Here is a 25,567-nt window from a genome sequence, read left to right as displayed (position 1 = left end):
TGAAATTTGGCTGCATATCAGAGAACTTAAGCACCATTTAAAAATCACAGATTTCTAGATCTCACTCCGTAGATACCCTTTTTTAAAATTAAGTTTTGGTTTGTGGACGGCAAAATTCCAAACTCTGAAATATTTGAAAGAAGTTTATTCTGAGCCAAATTTGAGGACCATGACCTGGAGCCACGCCCAAGAGGCCTTGAGCAAGTGGACTCGCTGTGGCTGGGTTACAGTTTGGTTTTATACATTTCGGGGAGACAGGGGTTACAGGTAAAGTCATAAATCAATACGTCAGAATTACACATTGGTTTGGCCTGAAAAGGTGGGACATCTCGAAGGGGGGGGGGAGCTTACAGCTTATAGGTGGGTTTGAAGATTCTTTGGCTGACAATTGGCTGAGAGAGTTAGGCTTTATCTAAAAGACCAGAAGGGAAATGCTTAATTTAAGATAAAGGTGCAAACACTCTAGGAGGTCCAGACACGAGAATCTCTCAAGTTAAGATAAGGATCTGCTGGGATGCTTGAGTTAACATGGGGGCTTTCTACCTTTTAGGTGATGCTAATGCTCTACCGGAATCAGGTTGGGAAGTAAACCACACTGTATTTGGTTAACAAAAACCTGCTTAGTGGGATTTTACCATTTGTGAGCCTGACTCACCTGGCCTCCTTAGGAAGGAATTTGAGCAAAAGGAAAAAACCAGAGTTCAGTCCTCAGGTTGAAATCCAGAATCTACATTTTTAAATAACCACATCAGGAAATTCTGATGCTGGTCTTAGGACCAGCATTTGGGAACTATCGGCCTCATTTATGAAAAAAAGTGACAGAGACGTTACATTAGTGTGACTGATCTTACTGCCCTCTATTTTAAAATTAATTAAATTTTAAGTCCAGAGACCTGGATCTGGCACTTGCTAACTCTGTGACCTTCGACAAGTGACATGACCTGAGCCCTCCTCCTAAAGCGCAGTGTCGTCATCACTGGATGTCCCAGGTGCTCGTGGGGGCCAATAGGGGAGAAGCCAATGAGACCTTCAGAAACTTGAACAGACCCTGTGACCTTTATAGGAATGTGTTCGAATGCGCCTGTTGGAGAACTGCATTCATTCTGCAAGTATTGATACGGTCTCCACTCTGGGATGAATTTGGGGCCAAACTTCAGGGATAAAGAGGAGATGACAAGGTCCCTTCCCTTGAGGGGCTCCCAGTTCTAGAAGCAGACTATAAGACGACAGAGTGAGGAACTCTATCTTGGAGCAATATTGGGGTTTAGCTAAAGAGGAAGCCTTTGATTTTGCTTTGGGAGGGGAGCTGGTAGCTTTGGCTGTCTCTGTGAGGATAGAAATGAATTGCTGGTTATATAAGACACATGTGGGCTTTCTAAGAAGGAAGGAGCAGGACATAAAGGGGCAGAAGCACATGGAGACAGAAAGTACATTCGGTTCACTGTGGTGTAGATGGAGTATAAGGTGCCCAGAGGAAAAGGGCAGAGAGGATCGTGCCTGTAGTGGAGGCTGGAGCCAGCTCATGAATGGTGTAATGAACCAGGCTAAGGAGTTGGCACTTTATCCCAAAGTGATAGGGAGCCATAGAAAGCTATTGAGCAGAGGAGGGCATAGCCGGAAAAGCTTGTAAAAATGGCAGTCCCCAGATAAAGCGCCGAAACCCTGATGTACGGAATATCAGGCGGAACCAGCAACAGGAGAGGGTCCTTTAGCCAGAGCATCTTCTCCCCTTCTGGGCAGGCACCCCCTCTGCCCATTGCCCCATACCTAGAGAATCATTAGGCTCTTCCCACCCAGTTTCCCTCCACGGGGAGCCTTGGATATATCTCAGTTAACAACTGAGTCATAAGATCCTCCGGATAAACACAGAAGACTCCTGAGGCCAGCAGAGGGTTCCAATACTGCCTCTCCCTCGTACCTAGCTGTAGATCTCAGGCAAGTCACCTGCCTTGCCTAGACTTCATTTTCTCACCTATTAAGTGGGCATGATAATCTCAGTTAATTGGGCTGGTATAAAGAACACTGGACCATGAATTTGAAAGGAGTCTCTAAATTGAAAATTCTAAGACAACGATTTCAAAACATAGCACTGCCCGCTGGCTCCCTTGTTCCACTTACCGGTGTCAGCTGTTGGAAGACTTTGGTTTCTGGGCACATGATTTTACAAGATCTTGTGGAACCAGGTAGGCAAGACAAGGTGTGGGGCTGATCTAATGACACCTGTTCTTTCGGAGCCAATTTCTAATTAATTCCCATGGAATGTTTCCACTGGAAACAAACTAATCTGGAGACAGAAGCAATTCCAACAACCAAGATATATAATTGAGATAATCGCTGTGCATAAATAACATCTGTGAGGAGCAGATGCTGGCACCTGGCTCCAAGGAGGAAGTGGGGGATGATGTCTGCTCCAGGGCAGGAGTTGCTTCCTCCTCCCCCCGCCCCCAGTTTGATTCATGCCTTTGACCTTTGTCTGCTGCCAAAGGAAATATGTTATTTGCTTTTTGTTAAATAGAGAATGGTTTGCACTGAGCTCTTTAGTTGTTTACTTAATTCATGCTGGGGGCTATATTCCCCCTCTTGCTGAGAACAAAGCTGCCACCAAGCCCCAGTCTTTGTACCCCGCTAAGTACTCTGAAATGCATCCCCTCCTCTCTCTCCCTGCTCTTGTTACACACCGGCTGTCTGTCTGCCTGTCTGTCTGTTTATTTCTCTCTCTCTCTCAGATTTCTCTTAAGCTGCCCTCTGCCCGTGTGCAAGCACTTTTTCTGCCACCTGATCTTCGGAGAGAGAATTTTAAAATTTAAATACAATCTTGGCTCTTTGTGTTAGGATCCATCAGTAGTTTCCCATCGTTCTCCGCGTAAACTCCGGGTTTCTTACCTTAACCTACAAGGATGCAAAGTCCAGCTCCTACCCTCTTCTCACCCCTCTGCAGCAGCTGAGAATGGCGTGGCCACACCTGTCCTAAGACTTTCTTCACCTTTGCCCAAGCTGTGCCCTCTGCTGGCTGAGCTCTCCCTACTTCCCTCAGATCCCTCTTTGTCCTGTAAACACCTGTGTGTCCTTGAACTTGAGTTTGGACGTCCTCTCTTGGAGCCCTCTCCGACCCTCACAGGCTGGGTAAGGGTTCCGCCTCTTTCCTCTCCAATCTGCTGGGTTTACCCCTAAGTTAGTACTTAACGCTCTCTTTTAATTGCCACTTTGATTCCCTCACTTTCTTTCTAACTCCTTAAAGGCAGGAACTGGACTTATCCACAGTCACAAAGGTAGCAAGAGGTCCAGCTGGGGTTTGAACCCAGGGAGTCTGACTGCAGCACTCAAGAGTGCTACCCTGCACCACCAATGTGCCTCTGTTGGCCCACTGCTGTCTCTGGGCGTCAAATCCTTTCTGTTCGCCCTGAGTGCCCTGCAGGCCCTTCCACCTGGGGACTGTGGCTCAGCCTCCGTGTTCACTCGGGTGGGGCCGTTAGACCTGGTGCATCTTCTGCGCGGAGAACCCCACTGGTGGTTAGCGAACAGCCCGCGGCCTCCTATTAGCCCCAGAAGACTGATGACCCTGGATTCATCCCCAGTGCTCTTAATTGGGACATTTGTCACCGTGCGTCACCCATGCTTCCATGAGACATTGCAAAGAATCAATATGCTCTGGGAAGATGACCCTGATGGGAGTCTTTCGAGTGAGTGGGCACCCTGGGAACACTTCTCCCCAGCCGGGAACTGCAGAACAGGTGGCTTCCCTGAATGTTTTATTTGAAGAGCATCATTTTTTTTTTAAGATTATGTTGGAATGAATTGATTCAATATTAACATAACCTCTTGTCAGAGGAGATAAAGACTAAATTGTAATTGGTGAAAAACATGGTTATCACCGGCCTGTTTGCCCCACAAACATTGACACTTTCAACGCTGTGATGAATGGTGTGGGGAGAAGCTGGTCTTGTCATAGGCACGAAAGACCATCTTCTCCCCAGAAGGACCTGTTGCTCTTCAGCCATGGAGGGCCAGGCCCTGGAGCAGCCCAGCGGCCCACCAGGGTCCTAATTACCATCGCGGTGACAAGGATATTAATGGTGAACATTGATTGTTTATACGCTGCCAGGCACAACGCCACAGTGTTTGGGGCCAATGTATAGGAGAGTGGCTGCATACAGCAAGTGCCCAATGAATGAGTGGGAACTGACCAGGTGGGCGGTGAGTCTCCATTTTTAGGTAGGAAGAGGATCTGCATATTGGAAAACTGCCCAAAGAGTTAGGTGGAACTGGAATTTTTTTTTTAATTATTTTAAAAGAATTTAAAACTTACATAGAAGTTGCAAGACTAGTTCAAAGGGCTCCTATAAATTCTTCACTCAGATCCACATTAGTTTATCGTTCTCTCTCTAAATGACATTTTCTGAATTATTAGAAAACAAGTTACATGGTGTCCCTTCATCCTAATCAAAATCAAAACATTTAATAGTGATAAAAATACTTTATTTTCTAATCCAGGGGGTGGCAAACTAGGGTCTCCAGGGCAAATCCAGCCCACTGCCTATTTTTGTTTGTTTGTTTTATTACAGTCTGTGAGCAAAGAATGTTTTTTTTTTTTTATGTTTTTATGTGGTTTTTTTTTTGTTGAGACAGAGTCTCACTTTGTTGCCCAGGCTAGAGTGAGTGCCGTGGCGTCAGCCTAGCTCACAGCAACCTCAAACTCCTGGGCTCAAGCGATCCTACTGCCTCAGCCTCCCGAGTAGCTGGGACTACAGGCATGTGCCACTATGCCCGGCTAATTTTTTCTATATAGATTTTTTTTAGGTGTCCATATAATGTCTTTCTATTTTTAGTAGAGACGGGGTCTCGCTCAGGCTGGTCTCGAACTCCTGACCTTGAGCAATCCACCCGCCTCGGCCTCCCAGAGTGCTAGGATTACAGGCGTGAGCCACCGCGCCCGGCCTTTATGTGGTTTTTAAACTGGTTATATAAATGCCCACATATACACTTGATTTTGCCTCTTGGCCTGCCAAGCCTAAAATACTTGCTATGTTGCCCTTGAAGAAAGAGTTTGCAGATTCCGGATCTTATCTGCTGACTATTCAAATTTCGCCAATTGCCCCATTAACGTCCTTCGTCGCAATTTATCCCCCAGTTTAGGACCCAACCTGGAACATAAAACTGCTTGCATTCGGTTTTTATGAAGTCATAGTTCCTCAGTCTTTCTTTGCCTTTTATGATGCTGACATTTCTGGAGAGTTCAGGCCGGTTATATTGTAGAATGTTCCTCGGTCTGAAACCCCATCTTTCTGATTTCAGGGCCATTTGCATTTGTGCAGGTCGGAGGTTCCTAGGACACAGGACTTTCAATTTTAAAACCAGAAAATCCCAGGCCAACAGGGATGAGCTAGCTGGTCATCCTAGCACCAGTGTGTCAAGCACGAAGTCGTCCTGGGGAAGATGAAATCCGCCCCCCAATTCTCCCACCCTCCACCTGGCCTTTCAGTAAGGCCAGTTTTCAGAAGGTACCTACCCCGATGATTTAGGAGAGAGGGTGACAAGCCACCTGCCACTTTAAGATCCTGTCCCCTTCCAAGCAGGCCTTTTGCCTATGGAATTCCCAGGTTGCTCATTGGATGAATTCTCACCATCCGCATGTGTTGACCTCATGTCTTGATTTTTTGCTCCATTTCTGGATTTATTGATATTTATTGATTCTATTGATATTAATTGATATGATTTACTGAGATTTATTGATATTCCTGAGTGCGCTAGTTGGTTCACTCTTCTTGCTGTTTATGTGACTACCACAATTTATCCATGTTGCTGCTGATGGACATGTGGGTTGTGTCTAGATTTGGGTTATGAAGAAAGCCACCATGAATATTTTTGACATGTCATTTGATGAGGGAGACAGAGGGGGGTGCAAATGTATGCGTTTCTATAAGGTGTGTACCTACAAGTGTGATATCTCTAGATCACAGTACACCTGTTTGTTTGGCTTTAGCGGATACTACCAAATGGTTTTCCAATGTCTCTATAGACATTTACACTGCAGCAACAGAATATGAGGCTTGGCGGGCATCCCATCGCTGGGTTTTGTGAATCATTTACATTGTAGCCATTTTGGGGGAGTATATTTGGGATTTGACTTTGCATTTCCTTGATGAGTGATGAGCTGCATCACCTTTACAAAGTATACTGGCTATTTGGATATCTTCTTTTACCTTCTTTTAAGGAGTATGCTTATTTTTCTGTTGGAGTATGCTTATTTTTCCATTGGATTATGTGTATTTTTCTTAGTGATTTGCGGGATACTTTGGATTTAAACTCTTTGCTAGATGCGTCTATTGCAAATATTTTCTCCTAGTTTATGGCTGACATCGCATTTTCTTAGTGGTGTCTTTTTATGAAGAGAAATTCTTTTTTTTTTTTAGATTTCAGAATATTACAGGGGTGCACACATTTTGGTTACATAATTTGCTTTTGTGCAGTTTGAGTCCGAGTTATAGCTGTGCCCTTCCCCCAGATACCCTGCATTGTACCCGTTAGGTGTGAATTTACCCATCCCCCCCTACCCCCTCCTCCCCCCCCCAACTGCTTGATTTCCGTTGAGTTTTACTTCCCTATGTGCACATACGTGTTGATCGATTAGTTCCAATTTAATATTGAGTATGTGTGGTGTTTGTTTTTCCATTCTTGCAATACTTCACTTAGAAGAATGGTCTCCAGTTCCATCCAGGCTGTTACAAAAGATACTAGATCACCATTTTTTATGGCTAAGTAGTACTCCATAACGTACATAGACGTTTTATTAATTCACTCATGTCTTGGTGGTCACTTGGGTTGTTTCCACATCTTTGCATTTGTGAATTGTGCTGCTGTAAACATTTGAATGCAAGTGTCATTTTTAGAACATGTCTTTTTTTTTCCTTTGGGTAAATACCTAGTAGTGGGATTGCTGGATCAAATAGTGGGTTTACTTTTAGTTCTTTGCGGTCTCTCCATACTCCTTTCCACAGAGGCTGTACTAGTCTGCAGTCCCCCCAACAGTGTATAAGAGTTCCTTTCTCTCCACATCCGCACCAGCATCTGTTGTTCTGGGACTTCTTGATAAAAGCCATTCTCACTGGGATTAGGTGATATCTCATGGTGGTTTTGATTTGCATTTCCCTGATGATTAGAGACGTTGAACATTTTTTCATGCGTTTGGTGGTCATTAGTCTATTGAAGAGAAATCCTTGATTTTGATTTAATCTAATGGACCAATCTTAGATAGCTTAGAATCCAATTTCAGATCAGTAGGTCAGGCAGACGGTGTTGTGGTTAGCTGGGTCTTCTGGTTAAGCGGGAGTGACGCCGGATGACCGAAAGCCCTAGCTCCAGGCCAGGACTCACCATTTACTCCCTCAGTGCCCAGTTTCTGCTAGAATTTGAGCTACATTGATGTTTTTCAAGTTTGTATGTGTTGGAGGGGTGGGTGTGTGCAAATGCATTCAGTGGGTGTTTTCTTTTTAGCAAAAAAAAAAAAAAATATATATATATATATATATGCCCTTATTAAAGGAAAATCTCATTAGAACGCCCTCTGCCCTGACCATTCCCTGGCTGGGACTTCCTTTCCCCGCCCCTGAAGTGCCTTCGTTCCAACTATGAAGAAAGGGACCAGCTCGGCTATCTGGGGTTTGGAGGACAAAGCTGTGGCCGCCGTCCCTATCCAGGTCATTTCCTCCTCCAGGGGAGGGTCCTGCCCACACGTCCTGTCCCTCGTCCTTCCTGTGGACACTCAGCGGCGTCTGGGTCAGAGACCTGGGCTGTGCTCAGAGGAGCCCGGGACCGCCGGGCAGCCGGCTGCTTCCCGAGGGCACGTTCAGGGGACACGAGGGCTGCACAGTCGGGCGCCCCAGCTGACCCGGGCCGGGGCACTGATGCCGCTGAGCCGACGTCTCTGCCCCGGCCCCTCAGTGTCCGTGTGTCAGGTCCCTGCAATGTGGGGACCCAGAGCTGAGCAAGGGCCCTGTGGCCCCCCAGGAGCCCGATGCCCAACGGGAAGGCAGACGGGAAGGCACATGGATGCCGTGCTGCTTAGGGGAGCAAAGAGGCGCTAGAATATAATAAAAGAAGGGGGTGTGAAAAAGACGGGGAGATGCAGGTAGGGCCTTTTTTGGATATTTTATCCTGGTTTTCTACTTTTTTTTCCCTCTCTTTGGAGCATCAGTGTGCTCCAAATCCATGATCACCAGAGAGGAAGCCAGGAAGGAAGTTTTTGAAGTCTGTTCAGTCATGGAGGACCTGAGCCGTCCTTAGATCCTAAAGTACAAAAAAATTAGTTGGGCTCCTGAACCCTAAAAGACATAGGCTTAAGACAAGTGAAAGACCTGCTGTACTCAGCAGGTGATGAAGCACATGCCACAGAGCTCACAAGAAAAAGCTGTGGATTTAAAAGAGAACTTAGTTTAGGTCCTAACTCCTCCACCGTTTATGAACTGTGTGTCCTTGACAAGTTAACTAACCTCTCTGAGCCTCAGTTTCCTCATCTGTCAAATGGGAATGAAAACACCTACTTCATAGACAGATTATGTGTTATGAACTAACATATACGTGTGTCTTAATCGGCTCAGGCTGCCCTAGCAAAATACCATAAAGTGAGTCGCTTCAAGGATTGACATTTATTTCTCACAGTTCTGGAGGCTGAAAGTCTCAGATGAGGGTGCCAGCATGCCTGGGTTCTGGCGAGGGTTTTCTTCCTGGTTTGCAGACAGATAGATGCCTTCTCCCTGTGTCCTCACATGGTGGAGACAGGAAACAAGCTTTCTGGTGTCTCTTCCTCTAAGGGCACTAATATCCTCCTGGGGGCCCCACCCGCGTCACCTCATCTAAACCTTATTACCTCCCAAAGCCTCATCTCCAAATACCATCTCATTAGTGGTCCGGGCTTTGACACACGAATTTCAGGGAGACACACTTCAGTCTGATAGCAACACGGTGAGCATGTAATAGTGAGTAGTTATGATTATTCTGCTACTAATAATGAGTATTATTGCTCCAAAGAAGATGGAACAGTACATGTTCAGGAAGAGTTTCGATGCATCAATAAACAATGGTTTCCTAGCAGAATGTCAGGAACATTATAGAATGTGTCATATATGTGCCCACATAGTTCGAGATCAAGCGCACTTCGGGTAGCTACCACACAGTCTTGGGAAATTTGCCTTTGGGGCCGCTGTCGTCAGACTTCTGAACCACACAGACCATTGGGGAACCTGGCCTGACAGTTTGAATATGTTGGCATTTAACAGTTTTGTTGCACGTCGGGGCCGTCTCTAGCACGAGCTGTGGGTGATTCCCTTCAGGGAAAACCTAATGCGGAAGGCTGGTTTTTCCGAGTGCCCTGATGGGATGTCAAGGCCTGGAATGTGCTGAGATTAGTCTGCCAGAGGCACCGTCCTGCTTTAATCAGAATGCTTTCCCTGTGACATTTGCAACGCAGGATTTTTAAATCCCCCGAGTTGTTCGAGACGACCCAGAAATCCAGGTTCTAATCACTCTGCTAAAATGTCAGAATTTTTCCCCTCCCCACCTCACTCCATATGTCTAGCCAACTCATCTAGTGGCTTAATAAATCCAAAGCAAACATTTTACCCAGGTATTTAAAGCAGGCAGATGGCTTTGCATAGAAAAGCAATGCTATTCATCGGTTTGCAGTTGACTTTTATGTGAGGGGAATCTCAATTGCGCTCACACTGAATGAAAGGAAGAGGGTGTGGGGAGGAGCCCTGGGCTGAATGCAGCAGGGGAGACTTGTGTGCAGAGGGGGCCGTGCGGTGGCCCAGGAAGGGCGTGGGTTTGGAGTCTCACCGTCTCAGACACCAGTTTGACCTTGGACAAGTCACTTCTGTGCCCTGGGCTGCAATTTCTCATTTGTCAAGTGCTGAGGGCTGATTGCTCCTTGCAGGGCTGTTGTGAGCTTTAGAGATAATGAATATGGAGTGGCCCAGGCAGTGCCTAAGACGGCCGGTGTTGAAGAAATCTCCTTCCTGCCTTTTTCCCTCCTTGAGCAATTGGGGAGGGGGAATATTTACCCCCCGCCGTGGGTGAGGAGCCATACGCAGAATAGGGAACCAGTAAATCACTGTTATTCTATCACAGGGTTTTGGATAGAGATACTTTCATGCAACTTTTTGGCAGATTAGCTTCAGTAAATGCTATCACAATGGTTTTGAGTGTTTACTCTGTGGCCGACACCATATATTTATTGTCTCTTTTAACTCACTCACTCATCCTATACCTGGGTTCTGGTGACAGCAACTCAGTTCAATCGACTGGAATAGAAAAAGGGAAGTTATTGGCCAAAATATCTGAAAAGTTCTGAGTGTAGGGATGCTTTCAGGCTTGGCTAGATCTAGGTGCTCCAACCACGTCATCAAGAATGCATCTCCTGCCACCTCTTAGCTCAGTTCCCTCAATATCAGCTTGTCTTCTTGCGTGGGAAGAACCCAGACACCTCAAGCTTTCATTCTGCTTCAGAAAGAGTGGACTTCATTTCCACAGTCTCAGCAAAAATCTTGGTGTCCGCCATGTTATAACCCCGGAACCAACTATTAAGGTTATGGCCAACAGGATGGGATGCGCTGATTGGCTAGGCTGGGTCATGTGCCCTTCTCTGGGCTTGGAGGGCGGGATCAGCACCATCAGAAATACACAGATGTTTGGGGAGGGACATTTCTCACAGGGAAGGTGGGGCCCTGCTATCAAGAGAAGGGGGAAGTGGACACTGGACAGGTTCCATACCAGATGTCTCCCGTAGAATGTCTGTGGTGGGCACCGCTGGTTCAGAGGGAGTGCAGTGTTGTGGCTCAGAGTGGGAACTTGGTGGCCAGACCACCTGGGTTCATGTCCCAGCTCTGCCGTATGGTACTTGTAGGACCTTCACTAAGTCACTCAACTTCTCCATTCCTCAGTTTCCTCAACTATAACATCAGGAATGGTTATTGACAGTACCTGACAGTGCTGATGTGAAGGTCAAGTGAATTATTAATAGTACGTAAAAAGTATTCATAGCAGTGCCTAGCACAAAGTTAGAGCTCATCCTCATAACCTATATGCATGGCATCCTCTAGGCTTGTGCAGTGCACCACTGATACAACTGTACTCAGCAGTCCTGCTCAATGGACGTGAACCATTTCTTTCCCATTTTGTGGATGGGAAAAACAGAAGCTCAGAGAGGCTGAGTAGCCTGCTCAAGGTCACGGGCTCATAGATAGAGGCGTTGGGACTTGGAACCCCAGCAGGTGTGGGGAACCTGCGGCCTTAAGGACACTTATAGCCTTCTAGGTCCTTAATTGCAGCCTTTTGACTGAATCCAAATTTTACAGCACAAATCCTTTTATTAAAAGGGGTGCAGCAGAGAAAGATGAAGCTTTTCTTGCCTCCACTAAAGTGCTTAAGAAAGAACAATCTTGACATCGGAAGGCCGCAGGTTCCCCACATCCCCCCTCGTGGGAGGGAACATTGAGATAATGCAACCTCGCCCTCCCCCCCACCGTTCGGTCACAGATGGCGCTCGTGTCATCTTGCCCCTGTGGACTCCAGGCTTCAGGGTCCTTCGGCATCCTCCCACAGTGCTCACCGAGTATCTCCAGACCAAAGCTTAGCCACACGTAGTTTAGGCATAGGGGAAGCACGTTCCCTCTTGCAGCTGTAGTCTGGGGAGGCCTGGGAGGGGCATGCACCCATTTACCAGAGGGAAGGGTCCTACCTTAACGGACTCGTAAGGCCTGTACAGCTGCCTGCCTTGCAGAACTTGGCAGACCTGGGGAAGGCTGGCTGATTTAATTAGGGGACGATAGACTCAACCTGTGTGTGAGGGCGGTGCTTTGTCTAGCTAGGGAGGGTGTTTTGGAGCTTTGCAACCACATAATCGTGCCATTATTGTACAGATTTTACAAAAAGTCAACATTGGAAGAGAAAGCCATAATGAACTTAAACTATAGTCAGATCAGGGGTGTTGTCCAGCGTGAATTGGGGTCCAGCCACACGCTAGGTCAGGAGAGGGAGAGAGGTCACGGGGTCTTTGTCTCTCTGTAAACCTGTCCACCCCATGTTACGGAGATCCAGTCTGAACCCAAGAGGCCTTGGCTGTGGGGCGTGATGGTGACTCGGGGCTGAAAGGTTGGAAGCGTCAGCTGTCATCTCTGGTCCTTGTTGCCACCCTGGCCACAAGGGCTGGGGGGGAGTGGACATTAATGACTGTCCCCGAGGAATCACTTGCCAGCTGCTCACCTCCGTTCCCCTCTGCTCTCCGCCTGCTCTGCCTGCAGCTCCGCTGGGGGAAGGCATTTTCAAAGTGGTGTCGGGCCGGTGTCGCGCCGCTGCAGGATCTGATCTCGGTGCTAACATGACTTGCCACCGACTTCATAAAAACATCAGTCAAACAGCTTCAATATGGAAATAATGTGCAGTGAGTTATTCTCACGCCGGGTCATCCATAATGGAAAATCAGCCCGCGATGGCCTCGTATTTCTTCCGCTCCCTAAAGTGTAATAAATTGAAACTTTTAAAGCTGAGCATGAAGACAGCCTGCCCGGTGGAGGCCTTGGGCTGGGAAATTTCTGGTCCTGCCATTCTATATATCCTATTACAATTTGGACCTGCCTGACTTGGATGCCCCTGGGGTCAGAGACCTCCCCCTACCCACCCCAGCCACGCAGAGAGCCTAAAATTCCTCCGTAAGATGGTCGGTGCCGAGGTGCGGCTCATCCTCACTCTGTGACGTGGCCTGTTCTTTTCGCCTCTGCTTCATTTTCTCCATCTATAAAATGGGGTTAAAAAACCCCACGTCTCAGGCTGTTCTGGGGTGAAAGGAGCTCACAGTGACAGCACCGACTACAGCTGTTACCATTTTATGATGCTTTCTCAGTGCCAGGTGCTGTGCTAAGCACTTGGCATGTTTTCACGCATTCATCCTGCAGAGATCCTGTGGGGAATCATGCCCATTTCACAGAGCAGGAAACTGAGGCACAGCAAGATCCAGTGACTTACAGGGAAAGGCAGATGCCCTCGGGTCTGGGTCCAGTGCCCAAGCTCTGAACCACGCACACGATGAAATCGGCACTTGATAGGCATCCGTAAGGTTGGTTTCCTTCCTCTCTCCTTTGGAATGAACTTGCTCATCTCTGGAAGGCGCCGGGGATGACACACGTTTCCTCAGAGAGTGACGTGTTAGTGCTGCCATACTGATTCCAACTCAGTTCTGCAGACCCCAGCCTGGTCCGTGCCTTCCCGACAGTGCTTCTGTTATGGAACCAAACCACTGAGCTAACTATTTTCTCTGCAACAGAGCTATTATTTCACTTTAATCCATTCAACCCATGCAGTCAGACTTCCCAGTGAGTTATTTTCCACTGCAGCTCAGAGGTTAAGAGCTTGGGCTCTGGAGTCGGACCAACGGCTATCCACTGACCAGCCAGGTGACCGTGGGCAAGTGACTTTTCCTGGTACGTCTCTGTTTCCTTGTTTATCAAAGGGTCCTAATGCCAGCACCTTCCTCCTTAGAGGCGTGGTGGAGCTTTTATGAAGCAAGACAGAGAAAGCACAGTGCCCTGAGAACAGTCCCCAAGCAACAGTAGCAGGTGCGGCTGCTAATGCCAAAGCCACCAGGGCCAAGATAATCCTATCTCCAGCCCAGTAGGAGCTCAGAAGACCAGCAGCTGCCTTGGTCGACTGCACTCTGTGTTCATCTTTGTCTGGGGATACGTTGTCCCCTCCCTGCGTGCTCCAAGGCGAAAGGGAAAGGAAGAAGCGTTTCTGGATCCTGCATCTTAGACCTTCTGTAAAATGGGCATAATAATAGAGCCTCCCTTCTCCGGTGGCTCTGAGGCCCGGTGGGACCGGGCTAATGAAACCCTCAGCTAAAGGAGGAGCTCGGCAGATGGAAACTGCGTCGTCCTGTTCTGCTCTGCCATGTTGCGTTACTCACAGTGGCCCTCTCTTGCCTCCTGGCTCCGGGCCGAGCAACTTGGCTCGGCAGCAGGGCCCTGCATGCGGCCTCCCTCCCCTCCATTAGTTATGTGACATCATCTCCCTTGATGGCCCATCTGCTCCTGCCTGCCCAGACCTGTTGTTCTTTGCACACCCCGCTGTCCCGATCCTTCCATCTCTCTTCACTTCCACCCTTTGCACATGGCCGGAGCATCTCCACCACCTCCTCCCTGGAGGACGAGAGCAGCATCCTCACTGGTCACCCTGTTTGCAATCCTGTCGCACTAAAACTCGTCTTCCGCACAGCTACCCAAAGGAGACCACGCCCCTCAGCTCCTTAGAAACCACGAATGCCTCCCAGACAGCCTGAAATAAAATCTAAGCTTTACAGCCCAGCTCTCGAGCCTCCTAAGGTGACCCCCATTCACCTCTTCAGCATCTCCTCTTCCTCTCCTCTTTCTGTACAGCTGTGCCACACTGGTGATGTCTCTGTTCCTCGGTACTGTGTTTGTTCCTGTCCCTGCCTCGGGGCCTTTGCACTTGCTATTGCCTCTGCCCAGAGCACTCTTCCTCCTAAATCTGCACATGGGATCTCCTTGGCATCTTTTAGGTCTATAGCTTAGACGCTTCTCCTTAGTGAGGCCTCTGACTTCTGCTCAAATGAGGGGCCAGCTTTGCCCTGCCTGCCTGCAGGGCAGCCCTCCCACCCACCTCCCAGCCATGCCAGGGGCGCTGGAATCGCCTGCAGGAAGATAAGCATGTGCCTGACATCTCGTTTCCTCTGTCGGTTATGCTCTAACAAGGCCAATTACCTCCCGTGGTCCTCATCATTTTTCTCAGTGTGTGTCCATCCCTCCCAGTCGCTAAGGGAAATGGACCACCAAGTCCCTGGGCCCTGTGCTGAGCCCAACTGCAGGAATGCGTTGTTCTCAGGGGCTCGAAGAGGGGGTCGTGTGGGTCATGGCCCACCTCTCTCTGCGCCCTGGGTATAGGTGATTTCTAAGAGTGTTTCTGTTCAGAGATTCTGGACTTCAAAATCAAGGGGAAGCTCCCAATACCAGAACTTAGGTTTGTGCCTGGGTATGGGTTTTTCCAGTTGGGCGTATCTACCTTCTGGGGCCACATACGTGGTAATTGCACGGGTCTCGATGTCCCCACTTTGCCAAGATAGGAGGCCTACTGTGTGCGGGAGGGCAGAAGAATGAGAAAGAAAGGGGTGAGAAAGAGAAGCTTTATTTAAGTCGGAGGCTCTTAGCCTTCAAAAATCTCCTGAAAGCTGTGAACCCAGGAACATGCTCACAGGCAGAATATCTTGAATACCATTTACAAGGGGGTTCAGGCCAGGCACAGTGGCTCACGCCTGTGTAATCCCAGCACTTTGGGAGTCCGAAGCAGAAGATCACTTGCACTCGAGGCCAGGAGTTTGAGACCAGGCTGGGCAATATAGCCAGACCCCGTCTCTACAAACAGTTAAAAAACTAGCTGGGCACGGTGGTGGTTGCAGTCCCAACTACTCTGGATGGCTTGAGCCCTAGGAATTCAAGGTTACAGTGAGCTGTGATCAGGCCACTGCACTCTAGCTGGGCAACAGAGAAAGTCTCTGTTTCTAAAAAAACGGGAGGGGTTCACAGACATTCTTTTAACCCTGAACCCAGGTTAAGAAACTTCTACTTGGCAGCTACTTGACCTACTAGACCTTGGAGGCATCTCTTCCAGGAAGCCTCCCTTGATTGCCATCCTGAGTTCCCACTGTCCCTCCCAGTGGTCCCCTCTTCTCTGAGCTCCTCAAAGAGGTTGTCATTACCTGTCCCTGCATGTCTCCTCTGGGAGGGCAGGGGTCAGCTTGACTGTTCCCTGCATGCCCCGTGCCTGGCACTGAGTGGCCGTCAGCAAGGATTTGCCAGAAGGGACTGGGAAATAGCTTCCGGTACTGCAGCGGGGGTGGCCTAGCCTGATTTCATGGGGCAGTGCCAGCTACATTTTGAGTGGGCGCAGAACCTGGCTGCCTCAAATGCAAATGCATTTGCTTCCCCCCAGGTGTGGGTTGATGAATAGCTGTGGAGACGCGAGGGTCGCCTGTAAATTACTCTGCTGCCGGAGGGGAGCTGGGGCGGGCTGGAGGGGAAGGACGTTCAAGGAGGCAGCCTCACAAGGAGGTCTCTTCTCTGCTCTCCTCCCCCCTCCCCTCCCCTCCCCTCCCCTCCTCTCTCATCTCTTCTCCACCTCCCGGCCTGGTCCAGCTGGAGCAGAGCGAAGCCAAGTGTGAGGAGGCCTTGAAGACCCAGAAGGTGCTCACGGCAGACCTGGAGAGCATGCACAGCGAGCTGGAGAACATGACCCGAAGCAAGAGCCTGGTACCTGTCCCTTCCTGCCCCTGTGGGGACCCGGGCCAGTGAAGGCCTCCGGGAGCTAGTTCAGCATCATGAGAGGGATAAGGGCACTTATTATAAACCTACTACGTGTCACCTTGGAGGTACCAGCATCCATTGTAGGCCTACTGGGTGCTCAGCTCTATGACAGGGACAGGGCACTTATTGTAGACCTACTGGGTGCTTAGCACTCTGAGCGTGCAGGCAGCCTACTGAGAGCTGATCATTCTAAAGGTGTGAGGGCATATATGAGCCTCAGTGTTGTGCTCCTGTCTGCAACGGTAAGGAAGGAAACCTGTTGTGGACCTACTGTGTGCTCAGTGTCGTGAGGGTGCATCCCATACGAGCCTATTGTTTGCTTAGCATCAAAAGTGGGAATGCAGCTGTTCATTGTGTGGCCACAGCATGCCCACCACTCTGTAGTTCTCAGGTGTCTATTGCAGTCCTACTGTGTGTCGTGCCCTAAGACGGAACTTGGTCCTTATTTTTGGGGCTACTGCATGTCTGTTCCTGTAAGTGGAGACAAGGGCGTCGTTTCATGGGTCCACGTAGGCTCCCTCCTGTAACAGGATTCAGCCATTTATAATATTACAGAACTATTGTGTGCTCTCCTGATTATGTAAAATCCCAAAGTTTAGGTATAATTGGAGATTTACGGGCAAATGCTTGCTTAAGATCTCTGTTTGCCCTTTTGTCCCTTAATTTTTTTGCACCAAATTAAGAGGAACTTTCCCACGAGCATTCACATATGCACACATACATGCACACATAAACACACATGGGGATGAATATACACATAAATCACCAGACACACATACAAAATAATGTCCTCATAGCTACAATGCTCATCCAGACTTATCTATCCATCCCCGATACGTATTTGCTGTTATATGCCAGGCTTGATGCTTAATGCTGGGGATATATACCTGGGAACAGAACCAAGTCCTTGTCTCAGGGAGAGGGCAGGGATTTGCATTTATATATATGTCCCATGAACACTTAAAATGTGCATACTTAGATTCCCAGGTGGCTTACAGAGATATAAATCCATTCACACTTGATTTTAGCCAAAGGCCAGGAAGTGATTAGATATAAATCCATGTAGGTGCACACCCCTGACATTCACAGTCACATGCGTGCCCAGTACAGACACACACACACACACACACACACACAAGCTGTTATACCCACCCCAGGCATTGGCACCTATGACCACCCTCATACACCCACAGGCAAGCCTCCCTTTGCCCTTCATCAGGCCCCTCCTGCCCACCCCGCACCCTCCTACCTCACCCTGACCATTGGCCTGCCTCCCACCAGGTGGACGAGCAGCTGTACCGGCTGCAGTTCGAGAAAGCAGACCTCCTGAAGCGCATCGACGAGGACCAGGATGATCTGAATGAGCTGATGCAGAAGCACAAGGAACTCATTGCTCAGGTGATGAACCAGCCTTGGTGGAAGAAGCTCGGGTGCTTGGGGCAGATTGAGGAGGGGCTGTTGAGAAGGTGATGTGTGGTTGGACCACTCATTGGTCTTAGGATCTTGGAGAGATGAACATCACAGAGACAGATAGGAATTGTAAATTTCATGTGGCCCTAAGGGAGGAGAATGTCACCTTCAGATGGTGTGTGCCCCTCTGGAAGACATCTCCACCAAGAAAGATTTTGATTTATCCATACATCCATTTATCCATCCACTCGCCCACCCATCATCCATCTGCTCATCAACCCACCCATTCACTTGTCCACTCTTGTACCCGCCCACTCATCCACCCATCTACCCATCCATCCATCCATCCATCCCATTCATTCATTCATCTATCTGTCCATTCATTTCTTCATTCTTCTATTTATTCATCCATCCATCCCATTCATTCATTCATTCATCTATCTATCCATTCATTTATTCATTCATCTATTTGTTCATCCATCCATCCATTCTTCCACCCACTTTCCCATTTATACACCCATGCACCTATCCAACCACCCATCCTTCTGCCTTTATCTATCCATCATCTATCTATCTGTACCTATCTATCTATCTAATAGCCACTGAGCACTTGCTATGTGTTAGACACTGTGAGCAATGCAGAGTATACCTTGGGGAGCAAAAGCACATCCCATTTCTGCTCTCCTGTACCTCATGGTTTACTGGGCTGGCCAGACTTTATCACATAGTCACCCAGAGCAGAGGGGAGACTTGCAAACGGAGCCAAGAGTCCAGAAAGGAAATGACCACAATTCTGCAAAGCCTGACCTAGGTTTCAGGTCAGGGAAGGCTTCCCTGAGGAGGTGGCACTTGGATGGAGATCTGAACAAGGAGCGGGAGTTAATTAGATTGGAGGGGGACAATGGGGGTTGGGGGGTGTGTTCCAGGCAGGGGAACAGCACATGCAAAGGGCCTGTGGTGGTGCATTTGAGAGACTGAAAGGAGACCTGCAAGGGGAATGTGGTAAGAGGTGAGAACAGCGAGGCCAGGAGAAAGAGGATCAGAACAGGGTCTTAGAGGCTGTGATGAGTTTGGGTTTTATTTTATGGTCGAAGGGAAGCTTTTTAGGGGCAAGAGCAGTTGCAAAGGACCAGCCAGCACACTGCCCCAGACCGTCAGCTCCACAATGGGAGGGCTCGCTTCTGCCTTGTCCAGTGCTGTATCTGGAGCCAAGAAGAGTGACCGGCCTGGAGCAGATGCCCAGTAAATAGCTGTCGAATAAATGAAAGCTGCAGCTGCCCGGGAGAAAGACAACTACAGCCAGACAGTGGAGTGGAGATGAGGACAGGGTGGATGACTCAGAGACAACAGGGGGCACGGACAAAACAGGGGCATCGGGGTGGGGCTGAGGGGTGTGATGAGGACTTCCCAGGATCTGCGAAACTGGGGAGAATGGCTCCCCACAGGAGCAATGAGCGTCTTCCTCACACTGTGCCCCCAGAGGAGATCCGGGGTGAAATGCCTTCCAGGCTCCAAGTGCATCCGATAGAGATTTGACCTGATGGAATTTTTGCTAAACAAAAAATAGGAACAGCAAAAACCATCAGTGATATCATCAACATTAGAACAACCACCACAAAAATAGCCTATGCCATCTTCTGCATTTCTGAATCACTCTTTGTCCAAAATGGAGGTCTATTTGTTCAATTACAAAAGCATTATATGCATATGGCCATTTTAAATAATTTTAACAATTAAGACACGAGAAATAGAAAGTGAGAGGGCCATCCTACCCTCTGGAATCCCTCTCTTCTGAGATAATCAAGCTCCATGGTTGGTTCTACTTAAAAAAAAAAAAATACCTTTACTCTCCAGGTGCTCCATTTAATCTCTGAATGAACCCTAGGTAGAGGGGCTAAGCGGAGACTATGAGTCCATTTTACAGATGGGGAGACAGAGGGGCAGAGAGGCTCTGTGGCTTGCTGAGGCCAGTGTCCAGGTCTAGAATCTCAGTCACCTGACACTCAGGATAATTCTCTTCCCTTGGAATCTGGCCCCTGTGGCACGGCCAGCCCATTTCTATCTGGGCTCTCAAGGGTGTGTAAGACAGTGCTGGACAGTTGACCAAAGCCACGGGCTTATATAATGGAGTGACTCAGTGAACATTTCGATGAAGGATGTTGGGGAGGATGTGAGAGGTAACTTTTGGGAGACAGCTATTATCACAGAAGCTCTGAGAGACACAGACAGACATCTGTGGGTTGGGGAAGAAGGGATTTTCAGGGGTGGTTTCCCAGAAAAGCTTGTGGTCTCAGGGTGACTGTTTTTTTTTTTTTTTTTTTTTGTCTCACCAGTCTGCTACTGACATTGGGCAGATCCAAGAACTGCAACTGCAGCTGGAGGAAACCAAGAAGGAGAAGCACAAACTTCAAGAACAAGTACGTGCTGGGAGCCGTCATGTTGTGGGGGAGGAAGAGAAGGGTTCCCTCTGGGCACCTACGCTTCGACTCCTGGAAACGGTCATTCATTAATTCACATACTTACTAAGCTCTAGTTGTGTGCCAGATGAATTGAGAACAACGCCAATAGACACACACACACACACACACACACACACACACTCTCTCTCTCACTCACGCACCCCCTCTTGCCTATGTCTGTTCTGCATCCAGACATGCCCCAGGCAATGCGACGGTTCAGTGCAGGGTTTTCTCCCCCCGAGGAATGGCTCCAAGGAACAGGGGATGATCTGTGTTAAGACAGGATCATGGTCCTTTGTGAAATCTTCCTCTGAAGTCGTGATCCCTCCAAACATCCCTGGATCCCTCCAAACATCCCTGGCTTCCCACCGTTCCCCGGGGGGTTGCTATCATCCATGAAATTCTCAAGGCTCTTCTAGAACCGTTGCACGTGCCTGCCTAAAGTGACTGTCAGAGTGACCGGGTCTCAAGCAAATGTGCTCGGGCACTGAGTAACAACAGCACAACAGAAATAACAGTGGTGGCCATTTGCTGGGTGCTTATAACATGCCAGGCACTAATCTCCTTTAATCTTCACAAGAAAAAAAGAAGAAACTGAGGCTTGAGGAGGGGAACTGACTTGCCCAAACTCATCCAACTGGAAACCCCCTCAACGTGCCTACATTTTTTGATGCTGTAGCTGGTCGCTCACAGACTAGATTTGCTGTTTCTTTTCTTTTCTTTTTTTATAGCAGGGAAGGAGGGAGGGGGAGCACTGATTATAAGTCCTGTTTTGAATTCTGAAGACACAAGAAGCATCCTCTCCCAGCACCTGAGACCCAGGAGCAGGGTCTGGTGTGAGGGTCCAATGAGGGTCCTCGGATTGAGACCCGCCAGGTCCTGCTTGTGCAGGCGTTTGACGTGCGGCACCTGAGCAGAGAAGGAGGCCGTAGGAATGAGCCCCCAGGCTGGGTCCTGCATGTGTCTCTGTCCTGGGATGCAAGGCCAGCAGGCGGCCAACGGACCTCTCGGTGTGCCCCCAGCTGCAGGTGGCTCAGACGCGCATCGAACATCTGGAGCAGTCCACCGTGGACCGAGCCATTGTCAGCAGGCAGGAGGCGGTCATCTGTGACCTGGAGAACAGGACGGAGTTCCAGAAAGTGCAGATTAAGAGATTTGAGGTACTTAGTGACATGTAAGCACTGCTCAGACCCGGAGCAGTGAGGGCTGTTGTGTAAGCTCCATCCATCCCCCCAGCCTCCATCTATCTACTCATGTGCCTTTATCTGGATACACATGACTCATCCATCTCCCATCCAAACCCTCCTCCCTCCTTCCTTTCCTCCCTCCCTCTTTCTACCACCACCCCATCCCACAAACCACCTATGCATTCACCTGTCCATCTCCATTTCTCTGTCTCCATCCATCCATCCCCCCTTCCATGTGTTCTTTTTCCTTCTCCCTTCACTCTTTCTTCTCTTCCTCTCTTCCTTTTTTTCTTGAGATCTCGATCCCTTTGCCTGCCCCCCTCTTCATGCACTGATCCAGTTCTTCTCATTTCCACCTACCTATTCAACCACTTATGTGCTCCACACTCATTTTGAACAGAAATTTATTTGGTACCTAGTGTGTGCTAGGCCCTGTTTTGGGTGCATAGAAGACAGCTGTGTAACATAGATCTGCTTTCTAGAAGCATAGAGCCTTGTAAGAGATGTGGGTAAGATATGTACACGAATGTCCATAATTTGGAAAGAGGGCTGTGAGGTTCAGAAGACAGACATCCTTTCAAGGCTGGGGAGTCAGGGAGGCTTCCAGGAGGAGGTGGCAATAATGCTGGACCTTGTATTTGCCTCACCCTAAGCACAGGTGTTTACTTCTTCAGCTCTGCAGGCCAATGACATGGGACTTTTACAGAGGACATCGCCATTGTCAAAATCCTTTTCTATCAGCTACTCCACTTGATGTTTGATACAGCCCAGTGGGGCAGGAAGGATAGGCCTCATCTAATGAGTGAGATGACCTCAGAGAGGTCAAGTGGCTTGCTCAAGATAAAGGCAGGCAGTGCCCAGGCTAAGGTAGATTGACACCATGCCTGACTTTCACTCCACCCTAGTTACAGATTCCAATTTCTCTGCAGGCAGCTGGCTTTACCACAGCACGACAGTGCATCTAGATAATGGAAAGCTGCCTTCCTCATTCTGAAACATTTTCTCTTGATCCCCCAGGGGCATTTGGTCTCCAATAAAGCTCCTCTGGATGAAAAACAGACAGAAATTCTTCTTTTCCTTGACCCTCAGTAGTTCTCGGAATTGCTCACGGGATCTGTCAAGGCATGATTGTCCCTGTAGATCACCATGAAACTTGTGATCTACTATATTTTAAATATTAAATACATAATGTGAGGCTATATCTCATGCTAGTTTTTACTTGATTCTAGCGTAGTCAAATGAAAGCAAAGTAGAAAAGAAAATTATGGCAGAAAAACTTGAAATTGAAAGAGGCTATCTCCAAATTCACTGTCCCACTCTGCCACCATTATCTGAATTTAGTAGAATCCTGGGTCCTTGCAGTGGAGAGTCGGGGTACCTCAAGGACATAGTATGAGAACTACTCTTCCTCTTTATACCCCCTCCGGCTGCTCCTTGACACTGTTGCTGAACTTCATTTGACAGGCAAAAGGGAACTGAATAGTAAAGGCTTCCTTTTAGGCTATTATTCAGTGTCTGGTCTGGAGACTGTTTTTCCTCCTGCCTGTGGCTGCAGAAAGGTGGCTCAGAGTCCTTAGCAAGGACCTGAAATATTCATGTGGGCTCCGTCTTGTGTCAACACTGGAGTATTTGCCCATCAGGATCGATTGGTTCCAGGCTTGTTGGCCAACTAATGAATTCTGCAGAAGGGCCCTTGGGTTTATTTTCTGCAGTACTTGTGACGCCCAAAGCACTTTTCTCTATTGTTTCACTGTGTCCCCCTGGGTCCCTCCCTACTCCCCAGAAAAGGAAAAATGTCATAAAATATTAGGGCTGAGGCTCATGAGAGATCAGCTGATGAAACACTCTCATTTTATAAATCAGGAAGCCAAAACCCATGTTGGGGAAAAGGTGTTGCTCCCAGCATAGTTCTCTCTCCACTGCACCACTCCCCCCAGCAAACCCTGGCATGAAGAGAGGATAGAGGCTGCTATAAATATTAATAATTCCCAAGCCTTATCCAGCACATCTGGGTGCCAGGCACCGAGCTAAGCCTTCAGCATAACAATGCAGTGGAGCCTGACAGTATTCCGGGGACACATACACTGTCATCATCCCTGTCTCTGAGAGGCTGCACAATCTGCCCAGGTCACACAGCCGGGAAGAGGTAGAGGGGGGATCTGAACCCAGAACATCATCAGTGCGCTACACTGCCTCTTCGAATAGCAGTCATCATTTCCCAGGTTTTTACAGTAGAGTCTTCATTTTTGTAGCAGACATCAGGATCCTTGTCCCGATTACTTTATGAAAACCCGCAGAGGTTCAGCAAAGGATCTGTTGTCTTCCTGAGGCCTCCTGCTTCGTGGCCCTGGCCTCTAACTGCAAAGCGGGCGTGTACCCTCTGCCCCTCCCAGGTCCTGGTGATCCGGCTTCGGGACAGCCTGATCAAGATGGGCGAGGAGCTGTCGCAGGCAGCGGCGTCTGAGTCCCAGCAGCGGGAGAGCAGCCAGTATTACCAGCGGCGTCTGGAGGAGCTGAAGGCGGACATGGCAGAGCTGGCGCGCAGGGAGGAGGAGGCCAGCCGGCGCTGCATGGAGCTGGTGAGTCCTGCGCCGTCGGGGCTCTCGTGTCGCTGAGTGTTTGGGATGAGGTTTAGGAAGACTTCCGGTGCGAGACTCGGGGCCTGTCTGCTGGGCCTGCGCGGTGTGCCGGAAGCAGGAAGAAACGGAAGTGGGATGGGCTGAGAGCCGGTGCTGCTATTGGCTGCAAGTCCTGGGGGCGGGGCCAAAGCGGACCAATGGCATTCACTGCTTGCGGCTGGGCGGCCCCAAGCCTGATTAGGACATCAGCGTTTCATTTCCCACCTCGCACGTTCAAGTCCAAAGCAGAGCAGCCTCTTGCAAAGTGGAAGGGACCAATGTTCATTAACTGCCTGTCTTGCACTGGGTTTTAGCATCTGTAATACCATGTAACCTCACACCAGCCCTGCAAAGTCAGACTTACCACTCCCATTTTACAGATGAGGAGACTGAGCCCCTCTTAAAGTAAAGAGGGGAGATAACCAGTCTCAGGTCACATCTAGTGAACCCAGACCTATTTCTGGGCCATGAACTGCAACAACAAAAAACATAAAAATGATGATGCAAGCCACCGTGTAGGAAGCATTTGGTATGAGCCAGGTTCTGAACGAAACATTTCTCGTTTAAATCCTCACCTTAAAACTGAGAGGTAGGTGCTATGATCATGTCCATTATAAAGATGAGGATTACGGAGGCACAGGGACATCAACCTGCCGAATTGAGGCTCAGAGTGGTATGTTCACTTGGCCAGGGTCACATATGAGTAAGAATTTGAACCCAGGACTGTCCAACATTGTAGTCTCTGCTTTTAATCGCCAAGCCATACCTTGCCCCTGGTGTAGTCCAAGAAACAGTTTTAAATTTGTTTCCTGCCTAATGGGGAGGTTTTGCCATCCTTCGGTGTCTTATGCTAAGAACAGTTTCCTGCAGGAGTCACAGGGCATCCGAGAGAGGCTCCGCAGCCTTTTCCCCATGGGGCAAGACATCCCCAAGGCTCCAGACTTCTGATTCTGTGACCCAGGGGCATCTGGCACTCCGTTTGCCTACCACCACACAGCCTGCCTGAAAAAGTCCACCGCGTGCCAAGGCTTGGCTCAGGGGTCTCTAAATTACAGTCATTTTCTCCTTCCCACCCTGTCAATTCTGGTGTTGTGACAGGTCTCACCGACTTGTCCTCCCGCAGCAAATGTATTTCTCAGGCCACTGTTTCCCACTGCCAGTGTCACCCCCATCAGCTTTGCCCTTGACAAGCTGGCTGCCTGGCTCTTTTGTGCAGGGGGAGGTGAGGCACTGAACAGATTCAGAGGTTCCCAAAGTCCAGGGCCCCTGACTGGCAGTTCCTCCACCCCCATGGCGCCGGGAGAGAAAATGGGTCTTTCCTCAATTGACAAGACAACTTCTTCACTAACCAGCCTTGCTTCTCATGCAGGCAAGTTGCCCTCCCGCAAGCTCTGGCTGGGAGGAGAGAACATCCCAGGCTTTCTCCTCTGATGTCTTTAACTGGCCAGACACTCAGTCATTCCAGTCAGATGAAACTGGTTTTCTTCCCCTCTCCCTTGCTCTCTTTTTCTCTGGCTTTCCTCTCTCTCTCT

General features: G+C 48.9%; 1 protein-coding gene across 1 annotated transcript in view; it reads left to right on the top strand.

Annotated features, from left to right (window-relative positions):
• The window catches only part of MYO18B (myosin XVIIIB), a 231,417-nt gene that overhangs the window by 145,853 nt on the left and 59,997 nt on the right, over positions 1–25,567 (top strand). Inside the window, exons 34-38 of the mRNA XM_069497098.1 lie at positions 16,194–16,307; positions 17,643–17,759; positions 20,105–20,188; positions 21,253–21,390; positions 23,811–23,996. Of these exons, the coding sequence (XP_069353199.1) occupies positions 16,194–16,307; positions 17,643–17,759; positions 20,105–20,188; positions 21,253–21,390; positions 23,811–23,996 (639 nt within the window). The remainder of the gene's footprint in view (positions 1–16,193; positions 16,308–17,642; positions 17,760–20,104; positions 20,189–21,252; positions 21,391–23,810; positions 23,997–25,567) is intronic.

Source organism: Eulemur rufifrons, chromosome 21 (genome assembly GCF_041146395.1).
Source record: "Eulemur rufifrons isolate Redbay chromosome 21, OSU_ERuf_1, whole genome shotgun sequence".
Taxonomy (NCBI): domain Eukaryota; kingdom Metazoa; phylum Chordata; class Mammalia; order Primates; family Lemuridae; genus Eulemur; species Eulemur rufifrons.
Note: the sequence above shows the minus strand (reverse complement) of the source record. Positions and strands in the feature narration are given on the sequence as shown.